The following is an 18,994-nucleotide window of genomic DNA, read 5'->3' as shown; positions in this document are numbered from 1 at the left end:
TACCGCATAGCACAGGGAGGTCAGCTCAGTGCTTTGTGACCACCTAGAAGTGTGCAATAAGGAGGGTGGGAGGGAGACGCAAGATGGAGGAGTTATGGGGATATATGTATATGTATAGCTGATTCACTTTGTTATAAAGCAGAAACTAACACGCCATTGTAAAGCAATTATACTCCAATAAAGATGTTAAAAATAAATAAATAAATAATAAAATAAGCTACAAAGATATATTGTACAACACAGGGAATATGGCCAATATTTTATAATAACTAAATGGAGTATAAGCTTTAAAAATTGTGAATCATTATATTACACACATGTAACCTATTTTGTTCAACTATATTTCAATAAAAATATTTAAAAAGAAAAAAAATAAAGTGGTAGGATCTTCTGTCACTTCCTAAGAGAAGAACTTCATTTCGAACAAGACTTCCACCTCTTAGCTGATGAGTGGAGCAGTCTCATTTCTTCCCTTAATTATTAAATTCTCATGCAACAATGCTGAGAGTCATTCTTGGTCCCAGGAAAGGATTTATGGAGGATGCATAGCCACGTTCTGCTGACTAAACGTCTGTCCCTAGGAGGACCCAGTCCATCTTCCCATGGCAGCTCTGGGAGCTGCTAGCCCACTGGATAGCCTGAATGCCCTCCACTCTGGCTTCCTCCAGCATCATGTAAGGACACTTCAGAAGGCAGTGTAGCACGGTGGTCAAAAACATAGGCTTTGGAGTCAGACAACTCCAAGCTCCACATCTTACAATCTGTAGAACCGTTGGCATGTACCTTAACATCGTTAAGCCTCCACCTTCTCATGTGTAAATGGAAATAAAAATATATTTATTTTGTGGGTTATTTTGAGCATTAACTGAGATGACATAATTAAAGTACTCAGCATGGTGGTCAGAATAGCGCAAGCATTCAGTAAGTATCAGCTATGATGATGATGATGAGTAGTCCATAGCACTGGGGGAGAAACATGGGCTAAGAGTAGGGCACATATCCTCCTCCTTCCTTCTGTTCAAGGTTGGGAGCAGCCAGGAGTAACAAAGTACCCAGAATGGCAAGTTTGCTAAACTAAGCAATTAGACTTCCAGGCTGGACTTAAAGTTGATGGGAGAACAGCATAGTAGAGACTATGTATGCCAGCCTATGGCACAACTTGCACTTTGAGGTGTTTTCCCAAAGGTGACAATTATCTCCTGTGTTATCAGTTTCTATGTCTGTTTTCTAAATGCTGGATTGGCCAATGACTAGAATTTAAACAACTTTCTTTGTTGAGTAGAAATTCTACTACTTTGATTTCCTAGGAAATCAGTATAACCTTTAACCTTACCTTCCTTTGCCCTCCTTTCCACCTGATACTTCCTTCCAAGTATGTCAGATTTCAACCACCACCTTTTCTTAACAAACCTTAGAGATGTGCATACTTCCTGAAAAAGTGGTTTTTGCAATTGAATGCCTCTAGGTAGTTCATTACAATTGCGGCATTCCAGCTAATTGATGCCTCTTTGTGGGTCTCATAAATGCTTCTTTGAGCTTTTTGCTTCCAGTTGGACCAGCTATGGCTTAATTTAACTTGTTCTGGTATTGCTTTTTTATTTTTGATTTGTTCTCATTTAATCCCGAAACAGCACAACATAGAACTTTTTGACCTGAATTCCCTTCTGAACTTCCCATTTTGCCCAAGTTGACTGTGATAGTAAGTGGTGGGCATCTCTCCAGCTTTTGAAAAATTCATTCAGCCTCTTCTTTTCTTGTGCATCTCTTCTGCTTTGCCAGGTCAAGCTGGGAACTGCCTGACTTGAGGGAAGGGAGAGTAAAAGCCATCAGTGACTCAGATGGGGTGAGCTACCCTTGGTACGGGAACACCACAGAAACTGTGACCCTGGTTGGCCCCACCAACAAGATCTCCAGGTTCTCCGTCAGCATGAATGACAATTTCTACCCCAGTGTGACATGGGCAGTGCCAGTGAGTGACAGCAATGTGCCACTGCTCACGAGGATCAAGAGGGACCAAAGTTTCACTACCTGGCTGGTGGCCATGAACACCACCACGAAAGAGAAGATCATTCTGCAGACTATCAAGTGGAGGATGAGGGTGGACATTGAGGTGGACCCTCTTCAGCTCTTGGGGCAACGGGCCCGGCTGGTGGGCAGGACTCAGCAGGAGCAGCCCCGGATCCTGAGCCGGATGGAACCTATCCCCCCCAACGCACTAGTGAAACCCAATGCCAACGATGCCCAGGTCCTCATGTGGAGGCCCAAGCGGGGGCCACCTCTGGTTGTGATCCCTCCTAAGTAGAAGCAGACTGGCCTGTGTGTGGAGCACACGCCACTGAGACACACAGTGAGGTTGCCAGGGGTGGCAGGAGCCAAACTGAGTTTCTGAGCCAAAGCAGACCTCGCGGTTTGCCAGCCTTTGCAGCCACTTGTGAAGAGTAGAGCTGCTCCTTGGGTGGTAGAACCATAATCCTTAGGAAAAATTCCTTCCTTTTAGGAATAAAGAAATCACTGATTTGACAGACTTGCTGTGATTACCATGCAAGTAGCCATATTTTGGAGCTGACCAGGATGATTCTTTGAACTATTGACCATTTCTTTCCTGTGAGATGCAGGGGATGGAAACAAAATTAAACAGTGCCTGTGGCAAATGCTGCTTCCCAACCAATTAGAAGTGGGAGTGAAAACATCCACACCAGGTGTTTGTAAGACATACAGTTCCACTGCCCAACTGGAGGGTGCTGGGGAAAGGGGTGGAAGGAAAGTCAGGTGGTGAAGGGAATGGGCAATGGAAGGAGGAGGGAATCATTTGTTATTGCAAAATAATACCTGTGCATGTCTTAGTTAATCATCAGATCGTCAACACACTCGCTGGAATGAAAGAAACGCTAAGAAAACTGGAGACATGATATTGGTTCCATTCTGAGGGAGAGCCTCCTAGGAACTGTCCAAGTTGCTGACCGTAGTTCTAATTGATGGTGACTCTCAATGGTTCCATCTACCCACCTCTTTCCAAAAACTGCTTATTCAAAGTATTCTCAATCACAGTATTTGGATAGATAGTTTCTGTATTCTGCAATAGCTGTGATATTTGGGGCCTTCACCATGTTTTTAGTGAAACCCGAATTGTGATTTTGTTTACAGCTGCTTATTCTATTCCCATTACCAGCCCTAAACTTACAAAAAGATAATTGTTTATAAGCCATGAACCCATGTAGAGTTTCAAGAACATTTCTACAAGTAAGAATAGTATTTTTACTGTTACACATTCACACATGCAAGCACACATGCCAGGATATATATAGCATAATTACTAGCAGATTTGCCAGCTGTACCTGCATGTGTGCTTATAGCCTTTATGCATACCCAGTACATATACTGTGTACCTATATATGTTTATTTTAGCTCAGTTTCACAGAAGCTCAACTCTAACTGCTTGAGCATTTGTGAGAAAGTGCTTCATAAGTCTTAACTTCAGACTCTTAATGAAAATCTAAGTTATTCACAGTAAGCAAACCTGTATTGCTGAGATCTTTAGTCAGGCCAATATAAATTTCTAAAAGTATCCAATCTTTACCATATGGATCACCACAGAAAGAGCTTTTACATCACTACAAAAAGAGCTTTTCCTTTTATTTTCCATAGTGCTAATTTTGATAGATAGATAGATAGATAGATAGATGATAGATAGATAGATCCTTGTTCAAACCCCCCCATGTAAAATAATTATAAAACTCTCATAATATCATCGTGGATTTTATGGGTGGATACTGCCAGCCTAATTTCAGAGATGAGAGAGTTACGATTCAACACAGTTATTACAATCCCATGGTTGGCTCCAGTGACCTGTCTTTTATCAGAGTTTGAAAATGGAGAAGAAAAAACAGGAGGACTTGTTTATTACTTTTATTAAAAATTCAATTTAGTCTAATTTATTTCAGGTCCTAGGAGATGGTGCTTATTTACATGAGAGGGTTAACAGATCCACTCCAAATTATGTAGTGTTAATCTCACACCCCAACCAACAGCTACTCTCTTATAGATCAGTTATTGATGGCAAGCTGAGCTATTTATAACACCACGTTAATGACACATTGGTGACTCACAGACCTGGAGACATTCCATTTAGAAATAATTCAGCTATTACATTTGGATTCCTCTGTCGCTTCCCATGTTATGCCTCCTTATTTTATGGGAGAGGTAGTCCCAGAGAGCTCCTTGGTTTAAATATAAAACTGCTTAATTTCCACGCTGATGTCAGAAACAAGACTCTCTCCCTGTGATTGAATTAGATGCTACCCTTATGGAATTCTGGAGTGTGGATACTTATCCTGGAATCCAATCCCTGTTGGCCCTACTTTAAGAAAACCTGATATTTAAAAATCTAAAATTGTAACAAACAGAAGGTTAATGAGGAAGGATTTTTTACATTGCAAAATACTACACAAGATTTCTGCCCATTAAAATAAGATATTACTTACACAATTATGTTTATAGCATAACTTTTATTGTATTTATAAAGCAAGGTGCTACATACTTAGCTAGACTTGTTCCTACTGAAAACTCACACTTTTCGGAGTTTTAAAAGAAATGACCTCCCACAAGTTTTCTGGAAAATTATGTAACAACAAAAATGAGAAAAGTAGATGGGAAAGTGCTTATGAAAGTTAAAGGCACTGTGCAAATATACATTATGATTATTGTCAGTGATACTGTTGTGAACTCCATAGTTGGGTCTCTCAATTCTGAAATCAGCCTGGCAGAATGCTCTATTACCCTGCAGCCTATTATTTTAAAGTTATAGTTGGTTTACAAGGAAATGATCCTTTTTCTTTCTGTCATCCTTAGATCATTACCTTTCAGCTAATCAGGATATTGCCAAATGAAACTCTCCAACAAGAGAGAATTCACCTTGAAGTCTCTGTTGGGGTCACCTCCATCCTCCCATGAGGCCTTTCTTCCCCTGACAGTCCCTGGGTCTGATGCCAGATACCATCAGCTTAAAGGGGCTCCTGTGGTGCCTTGATTAGGTTTTAGTTGGGTGGTCTTAGTACTATATTTGGATTCTAAACACATATACACACAACAGTTGGCACAAGAGTTTTTAATTCCTGTGTGGAAAAGAGCATTTCATTAGGTCATAGATTCTTTAGTCACCTTTGAGATTTTTTTATTCCATGATCTCAAGGAAATTGAGGTCGAGCTATATTAGCTCATCTATTCAGGGTCACATCATTCAAGGGGTCATAATTAACAGCAGAACCAAGAGAAGACCCTGGATCTCCCATATCTCATATCACAGCATGGTCACACTTACCTAAGACCCACAGTTTTCCCCTTGTCTCCAGCCAAAGCATTGTCACCATCCTTGAGCCATTCACCCTTTTAGCACTAGAGACAACTGAATCCATCCTTTAAAGAATAGGAGGAAATCCGTGTCACAAGTATGTTCAAAAAATGAATGTTCCTGGTTTCCTTTTATCTATGCAAGCTGTTCTGAGATTGAACTCTTAATCTGGGCCCTTTGCAGCATCCTACATTCCCAGTTCATTGCTTTGGTCCACAGCACCCAGGAAGGTTGGAGGCAAGTTCCTTCTCTGCCTCTCCTTCCATGGGCTTTTTTGCAACTCCCTCTTTCCTGGTGCTAGGAATATCTCACAGGTCAAACTCATGTTCTCAGCAGTAGTTCTGAGCAGTAAAATAAAAGAACTACAATTTATGGAGTATTTTACAAAAGGCTTCCACATGCATTTTCTCATCCCCAGACAGTCTTATGAGTGTAATATTGTTGTTGATATTGCTACTATTATCCCCTTTTCACAGACAATAAATTGAGATCCAAAGGAGTTAAGTGACTTATCTATAGGCACACAAATAGAAAATGTCATGAGTTAGGATTCAAACTGAGCCACTTGGCTCCAAATCCCATGCTATTACCCTATACTGTGGTGCCTCCCGCATTGTTCCCTGCCTAGAGAGCACAAAAGAGAACGAAGGAAAGGAGAAAGCAAGTCACTTTCACCCACACAGTCATGTAGTCCCTACCAGTCTACTAAGTGGACATATTAAAATAAGAGAAGTAACACTGTTTTCTTATGCAGAAAACTGTAATCCCCAGGGAGATTTGCCCAGAAAAAAGCCTGTCGGGGGCTGCAGTGTGGGAGCTGGCTGTCACTCGGCATCTCTTAACACAGTACTGGTAATTAGTGGAGTAGGAAATCTGCTCTCCTGGTCTGAGAATCCCTGAAACACCATGAGCACAAAAGGGAGAGGAAAGCATGCATCCCCCAGCTGAGGTCCCAGCTGAGCAAGGCCCTGCCACCCGCCATCCCTCAGTGCATCAGGAGCAGCATGTGGGGCAGAGGCATTGGAAACAATGGCTTTCCAAGCTCCTGTTGGCACCTTGAATGTTCTTGCTAGAATTGAGGGCACAATTAAACATTGCCAGAGCCAGCTCCCGACTGAGTTGCAAAGAAAGATGTAAACACACACACACACAAACACACACACAGACCCGCTACACTCACACATGCTTCAAGCTGAAAAGAAAATTAATTAAAACCCCAATGAAAGCCTGAACTCTATAATTAAGCCTAAAAGATCCTTAGATAGAAAGGGAGTGGAGTGAGGAAGCTCAGGGCCCAGAAATATTTTTACCCCAGAGTCTTATTGCCATTAATTTCTTCTGAGATCTTGAGTGCATCTGGTTCCAGTTTCCCTGGTAGGACATCTGCCTATGGAAGGCCTTCAGAAGAGTTGCCATCTCAGTGGCCAGAGGACAGCCAAGGTTGTGTGGCCATCCTTAAACACTCTTATAGGAACGCCTCTAGGGAGACGGAGTGCTCACCTTGGTCGGCCATGCTCCGTCCTATGATGGATCCCATCACTAACTAACCTCAGTCCGAATAATTCTTTCGAGGTCTGCAGTGTTTTACAGTTTAAAAAGGGTTTGTACCTTCCTTTGTGTGGAGTAAAAAACATCTCTATTCAAGATAAAAAAAATCTTACTATTGGCCTAATCTTTCTCTTCTTATTGTTCTTAATAACAATAACTCCCATTTGATTATTATGTTGCAGTTTGCATAGCACAGCCACAAAAATTTTGTCATTTGATTCTCAACAATCTTATAAGGTCTGCTTTATATCCCCACTTTACTGACGAGGGATTTGAAAGTCAAGTGACCTGTCCAAGGTCACACTAATATCAGTGTTGCTCTTAAGATTTGAATTTCAGTCTTCTGGCACCACAATTTTACTCCATTCTCACAGAGCATTTTCTCCCTAGTTAAATGCAGGCATCCTTCACTATTCCTCACGCAGGGCTGACTGACTATAGCAGAGGGAGTCTTTGCAGCGTCACCCTAATTGATCTCTGGATGCACTTTGTCCAGACAGAATAGCTGTCCTGAAGAGTCTGGGTTCAGCTGTCTCAGGGTCTGTGTTCTCAGGTGATTTGTCTCCTCTTCCACCTTGGAAGAGTACTCTGAGACAGGAGGCCAGAGCCCAAGACCTCAGCATGACTTGAATTTTCTAAACGCAGCTGATGAACTAGACCTTTAGCAAATCACGTAATTCATCTCAGACTCAGTTTTCTCCTTTGTTAACTGAGCCACTAATACAGCCCAGCCAACATCATAGTCAGGAAGACACAGCAGGATGATGTCTGGAAACACTCCAAAATGTCTGAAGTGCTGCCTGATGTAAGGTTTTGTCACTTCAGTAGAATCATGGGGCCCAGGGTTAGTTGCAGGTTCTCAAGTGCCATCGAATTGGAAGCCCAAGACCACCTCAGGGAAACCCACTCTCCCTGCCAAGGGAGGCATGGCCTTGGGGGAAGGTGGGGTTTTTGAGCTCCCCCTACCCCCAGACACGTTGATGGAGAGAACTGGACCCTGGCAGTCAAGAAAAGAAAGGAGACCACTGCATAGCCCTGTAGAAAGCAGCTCTGGGCAGAATTTATAGCTGGAATTCCAAGAGTTCCTTTCCTTTTGGAAAGGAAAAGAAGTTGATCAGATCTGGGCTGGACTTGAAATCCCAGCACAATTTGCCTAGTTTAAGTCTCCTGGAGAAGCCAGCCAGGGACAGCTATGTTTTTCCTGTCACTGACTCAGGCAAGAGGTACAGAGGGAAAAATTATTAGCATTATATGTATATATAATTTTATGTAGGTCTCCACTGGCCTGTCTGTCCCTAGATGGTTTTTGATGCCCCAAATCTTGGCTGGGATGCCACAGTTTGTAGGTAACATTACAGATTTGGTCACGTGGGCGCACATAAAAGGAGGAAATACTTTTTCCAACGCTGCCTCCACCCCTAAGCTGTCTCACCACCATGGAGGCATATTTGGCTGTGGCCCCTCTCTCTGCCGGCCTTGCCTGCTATAGCCCTATTCCACATGACCCCATCTGGACCAGCCACATAGCCTGCTTCAGGGCTACTTCCCAAGGCTCCCTGCCCCAAACCCCAATCTGTGCCTCACTGCCAGGTGGGTCCCACCACAGACTTTCTGGGGAGAAAGGTAATTTTGCCCAGCTGGAGAGTGGTCCTGAAGAGAGCCTACTATCTCTTCTCACCAAGACAAATGTGAAAAGAGGCCTTTGGGTAGCAGGCCACGTGACCTTGCAAAGGAGGCTCTTCTCTGCCTCCGGGCTCCTATTTGTCCTTCACTAACCCAGAAAACATGACCTGACCCTTAAAACAGCTGAATGCTGGGTCAGAAATGCCCGGGAGAAGGGAATATAGACATTCGAATTACAGCAGTGAGGGGAGAAGGCCAAGACACAGAGCAGCAGCAGCCCAGCTGCACTCAAACCTCCCTGAAGATCATGAGGGGCTCTGATAGTGCACGTGAAGCATTTGAGTGGAGAGATGGCTGAGTTTGGGGCTGATCTCAGGCCGGCTGAGACCCAGCATCACTCAGAGCAGGGAGGAGTCAGGAGGGAAGACGGAATGCTTTGCTTCAGGCCAGGCCCGGGACTAGCGTGAACCAACCTAGGTGCCTGGGCTGGAAGATCTAAGAGGGTGCTCACTCCTGTTTGCAAGCTCTGCTTCTGTATCTGCTGAGAGGGAGCCCCCTTCAGTGTCTGCCCTCAGCACCTGGCTTGCCTCACCCCAGCCCCAGCCCTGCTTCATGCCATCTTCAATGTATTGTTCTCTTCACAAGAAGAGCAGATATGGGAGGGTGTTGTGAGACCCCTCTGTATACTCACCCTTACAAGTATTTGTAGGTTGTGTCTACTATGTTCCAGGCTAAACAGAGTCTGCAGGTAGACAATGCTCACAGGAAACTTTGGAAGCCACTCATTTTCCCCTTTGGAGTCACACATCCCAAAAGGAACCCCAGAATATTGGCAAGTGGTCCCTTAGTCTGCCTGTCGGGCCCAAGAGCTCAGTGAGGATGGCTAAGGTGACAAGGCAGCACTCTTTCAAGCTCTTTGAGCTCTTCCAAAGAAACGCACCGGGGAAAACCTACAGCCACGTCAGTACATACACGGCTCTGGTGATGAAGGGAACAGCTGCTTCTCTCTCCATCTGCTCTCATCCCATCACCCCCACCCTTCAAACCAATTAGAATATTCCACACAGACGTGAGCCAATGAAACGTTAATTGGAAAAATAACAGGAAAGATAATACATGCACTTCAGGCTAAGAACTATTTCATTAAACTGGGCTTTGAAAGCAAGACAGCCAATTAGATTATTTCCCACTTCATTCCCTCACATACCAGAAACTATAGAAAGCTATTACTTCTAATTAATTAGGAAAGAAAGAAGGACTCTGCTTATGCATATCAGATGAACAGGGACTGAGGCGCTACCCCACTTACCTCTTCATGCACAGTACACATGCATGCATGCGTATACACACACACACACACACACACACACACACACACACACACACACACATATCAGGGACTAAAGACTCATCTACTATCTCACCTGGAGAATTTCATGGGTCTTTTGAAACAGCAAGAAAATACCTGCTCCTAAGAGCCACTCACAAAATCAAAAAAGAGAAATGCCTTCTTTGGGCATGTCTATCAGAAAGGAAATGTGGCATTTCTTATGAGAGAATAAGCAACTCTAAATTCACTTGGATTCCAAACTTTCTGCAGCTGAAACAATCTTGTCTTTTCCTCTTCAGTAAAGAAGGAAGCATCTGCCAAGCCTATTTCAAATGCTCAGGAGGGTATAGTGGACCAGGAAATCTGAGACCCTTGAGGCCTGATTTTTGAATTGACTTTATTATGCAGGTCACCTGCACTTTTCCATCTGTGAAATGGGAAGAAGACCTATCCTCAGTGCCACAGTCACCCCTTTAAAGGTTTTAGGCTTGTGGGAGCACACTGACATAGAGCTCTGACCTTCTTGTGCCTTGCCTTGGGGAAAACCGATAGACAGAACTCAACCATGCAGTTAAAATATTTTTTGTACAAAAATTATGCTAACCCAAAGGCATCCTTATTGTATAATTAATATAATATGAATAATATGATAATGAATATAATAGTCATGTAAAGCAGTCATCATGATGATACGACTTCTGCACACAGGCAGTGTGGTCCATCGGCAACAGAGAGACTCCGAGGTTGTCTCAAAGCCTCTGCACACCTGTACCCACTTGGTACTCTACTCTCCCCCATCACCCACCATGTCTGTCACTCTGTGCCATGTGCGACATCAAAGGCTGGCAGAGCCTAGCACAATCAGTGCCTCTGACCAATCGCTCACTGCAGGAAGAGGAACTGGCATTCATTGACACTAGAGTGTGGTAGCTATTCCAGAGCACAAGGTGTAGGGAGGGACAGTTTCTAGAATGGCGTCTAGGCTACTAACTCCCCACTTGCATGTATAATGGGGTTGTCTGCAAACTTCAAACAATTGGAACAAGTTTATTTGACCATCTCTATAGGAACTTGGAATTTGGCTTCTTTCTGAAACTGAAACCATGCATAAAATTTGAAAATGCAACAGTGTTCATTTAGAATCATAAGAACTAGTTATGCCATTATAGCAATACATCCCTGTGAGCAAACCCAGCATGTCAATAATCCAACGAAACAAAGCATACAAAAATGATCAGGGAAGAAAGAGGAAGATGTCCAATGCTTGGATTTACCTCAGAGCAACTCCTTTCATACGTTCAAAAATACCCTTTTTATTTTAAAAATTCAGTTCACCACTTCTTCCTTAGGACCACCACTATTACATGAAGCAATATATACAAGTACCCCAAAAAATGGTGGCAAATTTTTTTCTTTTTTTAAAGAAAAACTGATTGACAACTTCAAGTTGAATAATACAGGCATATTCAAAAAGTTTTAGCACAGTTGAAATATGTGCCCATGCACAGCTATACTGAGTGAGCCATAGGGTTCTGGTGAATCAGCGATTCTTGCAAATTACCTTGTGCCTTTGGATGCTGAGAACCAAGGCCATGGAGGGTCTGGAATTCCCACCCATTTCTATAGATCCTTTTGTGCCTTGCTGATGGGTTACCCCTATAAACGATCTAGAATCCCTTACTATTATTTTAGTTTTTAATCATTTTTTAAAGAACCACATAAATGCTATAGACCATCTTGACAGAGCAGGATGTAAATATGTACATATGTAAATAAGTACCCATAATTATGGGTATATGTAAATAAGTACCCATAATTTTGCATAAAAATCTCAGGGTCGTTGTCCCCTTGCAATCTATTTATGGAGCCCAGATTATGAATATCTGTTTTTAAGGAATGACATTCTTTGGTCACTGTCTTAATGCCCATTTTATTTACATGTCTCCATGTCCACATACAGGTCACCTAGTAGGACAAGGCACACCCAGGAGCAGAACCACATGGCAGAGACTAAAGAGGACAAAATGAGCGATGGCTGGTGGCTCCAGAAGCTGAAGCCCTGGACAGCTGATTTCCCATTAAAATGGGTGCCATCCTACCTGTCTCCTCACCATCCTCCCATCCCCTCATCCCATGACCTGTACCCCCTCCCACCCCACCACGTGCCATGCAGCAGTCTCCATGGGCTAGCTGGCTGGCTGGTTGGCTCCTGGGGAGCTGTGTTAAAGTGAGAGTTGTGCCTGCTGTATCTTTTTGTGTGGAAAGAGGGGGTCCATCCAGATCTCAAGTCCATGCCCATCCCTCTAAGTGAAGCTGGGATGAAGCACTGGTCAGCTTGGACTTCAGATACCTAAAATGTTCCAGCATTGGTTCCCAAACGCTGCCTGCCCTCCCTACACTTTTGGGTGAAAACAGAGGGAGTATGTATCTCCCCTCTTTCTCCCTTCTCCACATGGGTGGCCAGTGTTAATACTCTCTCTAGATTTCTCTGATCCTTGGACAGCCAGGGCCAAAGCAGTCTTATTTCCCCTACATGGCCAGGCTGGGTACATTCGGGTGACCAAGGGCAAAGTGTATGTCACTAGGATCAGTGGGGTGAGGGGAGAACCACCCTAAGAAGGCAAAACGTTTGCACATTATTTTATTTATTGCCTTGCTTATTGATTTATTTCTTTATGAAATATGTATTTATTAGACAGCAGAAAATCTACTCCCATCTTTGAAGCACCCAGCCCCAGAATTTGTCTTCTTGGCCCCATGGGGCACAGTGAATTATTCCTCTTTTAAATGACAGAAAACAGTGGGGGAAATTCTCTCCCTTTGCCCAAACACCTCCACCTCAAGCAGATTTTAACCAGAAGTGGGGTTAGAAACCACCAGCTAGTGAGGCTGTAAAGCCACACGCATCAGCAGAGGCTTGACTGTCCATATAGAAGCTCTCAGAAGCCCCTACCCCTACCCCCTCAGATCAGTCTTCCCCTTCTCCTTCATGTGCATGATGGGGACTAGCCACTCAGCTCCAGCCTGACCATCTCAGAACCAGACTTCTCAATTGCTCTGGTGCTGTCTTCTTAACTAATGCCACATGCACATTAGAGACACCTGAGGAGCTTACAGAAAACCCAGTTCTAATCCCCTCCCCGGCTCATTCCAGCAGAATCTCTGGGGGTAGCCTGGCCCTGGTATTTTTAAAAGGTCACGCAGAGGATTCTAACGTGAGACGAGAGTTGAGAAGCACTTCTAGTGTCTTCTCTCCTTTGCTTCTTCTCACCACCCACATCCTTCATCCTTTATTTCCCAAGCTTTCTTCAGCACCAAGAATAGGAAAAGGCCATTGAGGAATGATGAGTTCTCTTCCCATTCCTCCAGCCCTGAACCTTCCCCATCTCTGACCCTTCCCACTGAACTTTCCCCATCAGGTCAACTAACCTGAGCAGATCCCTGGAGAGCTGGCAGGTCCTTCCAGTTGTACATAGAGGCTGGTGCCTGCACCCAGCCTGGGGGCTGCTCTCAGACAACTTCCAGCTTTTCTCAGAACAGAAACCTACCCTTTCCCAGATTCTTTCTCTACTTGCCCTTCCCCCAGGCTCTCAAACTCCAAAGCTGGAGGCATTTATTCTCCAAATCCCAATCCAGATGGGAAGGCCCATGCGCAGTCTTTATAACCCAAGCCTTGGCCATTTCTGCAGAGCCACCTGAATTGAATGCATGTCTACTGATAACAGAGAAAGGAGTCACATTGCCCCAAGCCAGTCCTTTCCCCAAGAATTGGACAATCCATACCCCAGATGGCTAAGAAGAGGCACCTCACATTTCACACTTACAAGATCTCCACTGCTGAGTGTGAGTAAATGTGTGTGTGTGTACACATGTGCACACACTATATACAAATCATAGAGATATACTACATTCATAATAGACCCAAGTGAATTCTATATTGGATATATACACAGAATGTTGTAATATCTACAAACTATTAGACACACCACACACACACACACACACACACACACACACACACACACACGCACGCAGCCTAGGGAAACTTGTGATGTGGGAAGAGTTGTTTTTGCTACCCCATCTCCCTCAAAGGTTACTCTCTTGCCCCCAAGTAACCTCCCGGGGCAACTCCTATGTCAAGCACACCCTCAGCTGCCCAGCTGGTCCCTCTCCTGTATCCCATATCACCAAGCCTTGTTTCCCCATTAGTCAGAATGTCCCTGCCCTACGTCCCATCTCTCAGGGTCCTACTCTCTGATAGATGACAGACAGTTCAGTCAGTGGGTGCTAAAGAGTTGATTGTTACCCCCTCCCAGGTGACATTTACGTTTTAATAGTGGCTACAGATAATGCCTTAATCTGAAGGAGTGGCCCTCATGGTGGGAATTTCAGGCACAGTAGTGGGCCAGTAGGGGAGATTATTTTTATCAGAGGGGGACTTTCTACAACCCCTCAAATCATGCCTATCTCTAAAGTCAAACCTTCAACAGTGCATGAGCGCAGCAAGCACACTTAACCTATGTACACTTTCCATAATTTTGAGACACCTCTCTTATACTGGCCCTATGTTTAAAAATGAAAAAGAAAAAAAAGGAACCAGCTAAATTAATTGAAATCTCTCTGGGAAATGTAGCCTGTTTTTCACCGGCCGCCAGCCATCTGGCCCACCCCACCCTGTTCCATTTCCCTTCTGCTCCTGTTTTCTTCTCCTACCACATCAGTTCATCGACTTGGATGTTCTCTCCGTGCTCTCCTCGCCCATCTCCCCACATGTATCTCCTTCCTTTCCTGTTTCCCGATTGGAATTGTGCTGTTTTTCGGTGTCGTCAGGACAAAGAGCAGGTTAAAAGCATGAGCATGTGTGTATCACTTTGAAGAAAGAGAACCCAGGTATTCTGCTACAGTTTGGAGAAAAACCCAATGAAGGAAGAAATGAAAGCTGGCTCTGCAGAGTGCCTTAAAAATGACTTTAATTAGGAAATTCTGAGTCGTCAGTCTTTGGATGTTACATAAACTCAAACAGATGTTGCATTTCACTTCTCTGGGATTAAAATAAATGTTAAATACAGTATGTATTCAACAACAACAACAACAACGTCTCTTTTCTTTTTAATTTGGTCCTTAAAGATGCAGTGCCTGGTTTTCCAAGAAGCCCAGGGAAGGCCCCAGGGACATACTGAGGGCAGATGCAGGAGTCCTGCCCAGCTAGGAAAACTTGCAGACCAAGGCAGAGCGCTGCAATCATTGTTGGTCCAGAAGGCAAGTCTCAGATGAGAAAGAAGCTGGATGACGTTGAGTAAAGAACAGAAAGGGGTCCTTATCCTCCTCCCTGATAATGCACTATCTTAGTCTGTGACTCAGTGCTGTGAAATTGGGGGAAGAAGAAATTCTAGAAACACAGAGGGCAAATCTTGCCCTTCCACCCTCTCCCCACCTCCACTCCTCCCTAGAGCACCCTTCGATCAGTTTCTGCTTTGCTTTTGTTAAATGATTTTCCTTTAGCTTAACACTTGCTACCCAAGGTCAGACTAAAACAAGATATTTGGAAGAGTCTGAGCTCCCGAAGGCAGTTAAGCCTTCTGGGATATTGCCTTCTCTCCCACAGAGCTGCATTTTTAAATGATTGGACCGCAGCTAAGCAAGAGTGGGTAGTATAGTGGGGATGGAGCTCTTGACCTGTACTTGGATTCTGAAAACCCGACGGAGGTAGGAGGAACTGGGGACCCAGCCCATCAGAACCCCGCACCCTGCCTCTCCCCATCGTCTCACCCCGACCTGCTTTTCTGCTTTGGAAGCCAGTGCCTGACTGGTAAGTGCTTGGTGTCCTCTAGGTACCAGCTGTTCTCTCTACTGCACCTATTATTCAAATCTGTCATGGCTATTTTAAATAAGAGATGTGACCATTCTGTGGGATCAGCAGTTTTAAGAGGGCTGAGAGTCACTAGTTCATATCCTCTCTCTCTCCTCTCTCTTTCATTCTCTTTCTCTGTCTCTGTCTCTGTCTCTCTCTCTCACACACACACACCCCCACCACCACCACTCAAAAGAGGGAAAGCAAGAAAGGAGACCCAGATACTGAAATAGAGAGTGGTAAATGGTGGTTTCCACTCTTGGAAAAAAATATTTCTCTATCATACATGTCATGAGGTGAGGGGAGTACATTTTTAAGCATATGTATTTATAATCTAAGACATCCCCAACCTTCACCAACTCAACCAAGCAACACATGCTCAATTCTATGGGAAGCAGCTTTGTAGACACATTTTAGGCAAGGAATTTCCACATCTTCTCCATTAGAAAGTGTGATCTGAGGTACACTCTCTGGGAAAGGGCAATTTGCACTTTTTTCCCAGTTCACTTATTTTAAGAAATAAACCATGCGCTGGTGGTGGCTGAACACACCAAGTGTGAATGCATGTATATATACAGACAGGTCTCCCCCACTATCCGATAAAACCTTTCATTAACTGAAGTGGCGTAAAGCGAAGAAGCAGTTACCTCAGGACACATCTTGCTAACGTATGCACAAAACAAATTGAGACAAAGCACAGATGTTTACAGACACAAGTCAAAGCCATGGCGGCTTGGTGCTAAGATGCTGAGTGTAATTCCCGGGGAAGGAGCTTGGCAGGGCCAACTGTCACTGCTCCAGATGCCTGCTACCTCTATAAGGGCTCCTGCAAAAGAAACACTGAACTTTTGCTTTTCACCTTGTAAAGCAAAAATCTTCTTCAGATTTCTTTCCATCAGCAAAAACAGGTACTAATGTAGGTGTTTCATAAAACAAACTTACAAAAAGTGGGGGATACCTGTACAGTTCAAATGTACAGATGAGATTTGGGGAACATAAGTGATAGTTGAGGCAAACTGAAATTATAAGTGGTATTTCTTTTTCACTTAAAAAAAAAACTGTAAAGTTCTATGTTAAACTCTGTAATGGTTTGGAAAAGGAAACAGGGATGTGTTTGATTTTTTAAAACCTAATTATATACACATACACTTAAAGAAGAGATTTGGGGGAGCAAAGACAGAATATTCAAACAAAAACTATGCATTTATTGCTATTTCTGTGAAAAGAACGTTACAACTTAGTCAACTTGGAGTACAAATATGGTCGTCTTTCTTTTCTTTTTCAAATTCAGTACTTGAACTTTCTTAGGTCCTGTTAGCGGAGAGCTCAGCAGTCCCTTCTTGAGGCTCCCCACCTCCCCCCACCCCATTTCTCAGGGACTCTGGATCCTGAACTCATACCAAAAAGAGTCAAAACACCAAGCAGAAAGAACAGGGTCACATTAACCCATTCCTGCCCTGCCTTCCCTGCCCACTACCTGAGGGAAGACATCCAGGATGCCCAGGACACAAGCTGTCCCCTTGATACAGCTTTGAGCACCATGCTTTGCTCAGTCACTATTCTCAAAGGATGCCAATGGGGCTGGGACTGGAGGCCGTTCCAGAATCAGTCCTACGGTGTGCTGAAATCACCTTCCTGATGAATTTCTACACCTCTGCATTATACCCAGGCTGACGACCTGAGCCCTTTCCTCCCCAGGTCAGCGATCTCAACACATCCTGCTCTTAGCCTGGTTCTGGGCCCCTTGAAGATCCCAACTTCCAGCCTGGGGAGGAGGAGTTGGCTTTCATTGTCTTACAGAAAGGCCCAGGTTCCCTTTGCAAGTTGCTGCGTTTCTTCCATGCTCCCTCCCTGAAAGCCCACATTTGCATAAGTGAAGGAAATCACTGGATTGATCCACAGAGCAAAAACATTTTTTATTTCAACAAATACTTATTAAGTGACCAACATGTGCCAGATACTACATTCTAGATGCTGGGCATTCCTCAATGAACCAAACAGACAAAAATCCATTCCTCCTGGAGCTTCCATTCTGGTGGGAGGAAAGACCGACAATAGACACAATAAATAAGGAAATTGTATAGTGTGTTAGAAGGTGAGAAGTACTATGGGAGGGGGTAAAAAGAACAGATAAGAGAGATCAAGAGTTCTAGAAGATCTGCTTCCAGGTGAATTTCTGTGTGGGCTGTATACAAAGAAGCAGTTGTCAATTGCACTTACTAATAACAACATGAATAATTATGGCCTCTCCAGGCACCCCATTTAATCTCTGCATTAACAGGCATCCTTTTCCATGTAAGGCTTGAGATCTAAGCTTTATGCATTCCAAAGCAGTCTCAGGTTTATTGTCTCCTATTTTAACCTATGAGGGCTTCATTTACTGCAGCTGAGAGAAGTTAAGTGACCTTCCCAAGGTCACATGGCTACTAAGTGTCAGAATGAGAATTCCAATTAAGGCTCTCTTGACTCCATTGTGTGATTTTTCTCAATGCATTTGTAAAAAGCACAAGACATGAAGCCAGAAGATCCAAGACTGAGATCCAGCATTGTATCTTACTAGGTGTACAAAACCTTGAAAAATTCCCTGCAAATGTAAGATAAGACTGGATTTGAAATCACATTATAAATCATAAGGCATGGTACAAATGTGATGCTTTGGGGTAACTCTGCAGGCTGCCTCAGCATTCCACTTACCTACTATCTGTGTGATTCATTAAGTAAATAAATATAATTAAAAGGAGTTATTTTTATAGCATGCTGCACACAACTCCCAAAGTAGTTCTTACTAAAGTTGGACAAATTAAAACAGTATATATTTTCTGTCTGTAAACTAATTATCTGATTCAAGTAAATTCAAAGCAAGCCCACTTCAAAGGTGTTCTGTAACAACAGGTGCATAATCACACTAAATGTATTGAAGAAGCACTGGTACTTGTTAGGAAGTTCTGAGCATCAGTGTGGAGAAAGGGACACTCCTATGGCAGATCCCAGGGGTTCAGTTGTGGCTGTGAGCAACCAGTTGGATTTCTTGTCCTATTCCAGTCCTCTGCATCCTCTTTGTTAACTTTGTCATCTCAGCAGTTGGAGAATGCCCACCAGTGAACACAAAAAACTGTCACATTGGCCTGAAAGGCAGCTGGTACTGTCCCCATTAGTTTAAGCTAGGAAATAAGACTGAATATGGCTTCTGTGAAAGCTTAGAAGATGCAAACTACAGGAGGAGAGGTGCTATGGACTGGATATTTGTGTACCCCCCCCCCAAAATTCATATGTTGAAGCCTTAATCCCCAAAGTG

General features: G+C 43.7%; 1 protein-coding gene across 1 annotated transcript in view; it reads left to right on the top strand.

Moving 5' to 3' along the window:
• The window catches only part of FAM78B (family with sequence similarity 78 member B), a 110,564-nt gene extending 108,044 nt beyond the window's left edge, over positions 1 to 2,520 (top strand). Inside the window, exon 2 of the mRNA XM_024116696.1 lies at positions 1,780 to 2,520. Coding sequence (XP_023972464.1) covers positions 1,780 to 2,302 — 523 coding nt within the window. The 3' untranslated portion in view covers positions 2,303 to 2,520. The remainder of the gene's footprint in view (positions 1 to 1,779) is intronic.
• The last annotated feature ends 16,474 nt before the right edge of the window (positions 2,521 to 18,994 follow it).

This window comes from Physeter macrocephalus, chromosome 4, assembly GCF_002837175.3.
Source record: "Physeter macrocephalus isolate SW-GA chromosome 4, ASM283717v5, whole genome shotgun sequence".
In the NCBI taxonomy this organism is placed as follows: Eukaryota; Metazoa; Chordata; class Mammalia; order Artiodactyla; family Physeteridae; genus Physeter; species Physeter macrocephalus.
Note: the sequence above shows the minus strand (reverse complement) of the source record. Positions and strands in the feature narration are given on the sequence as shown.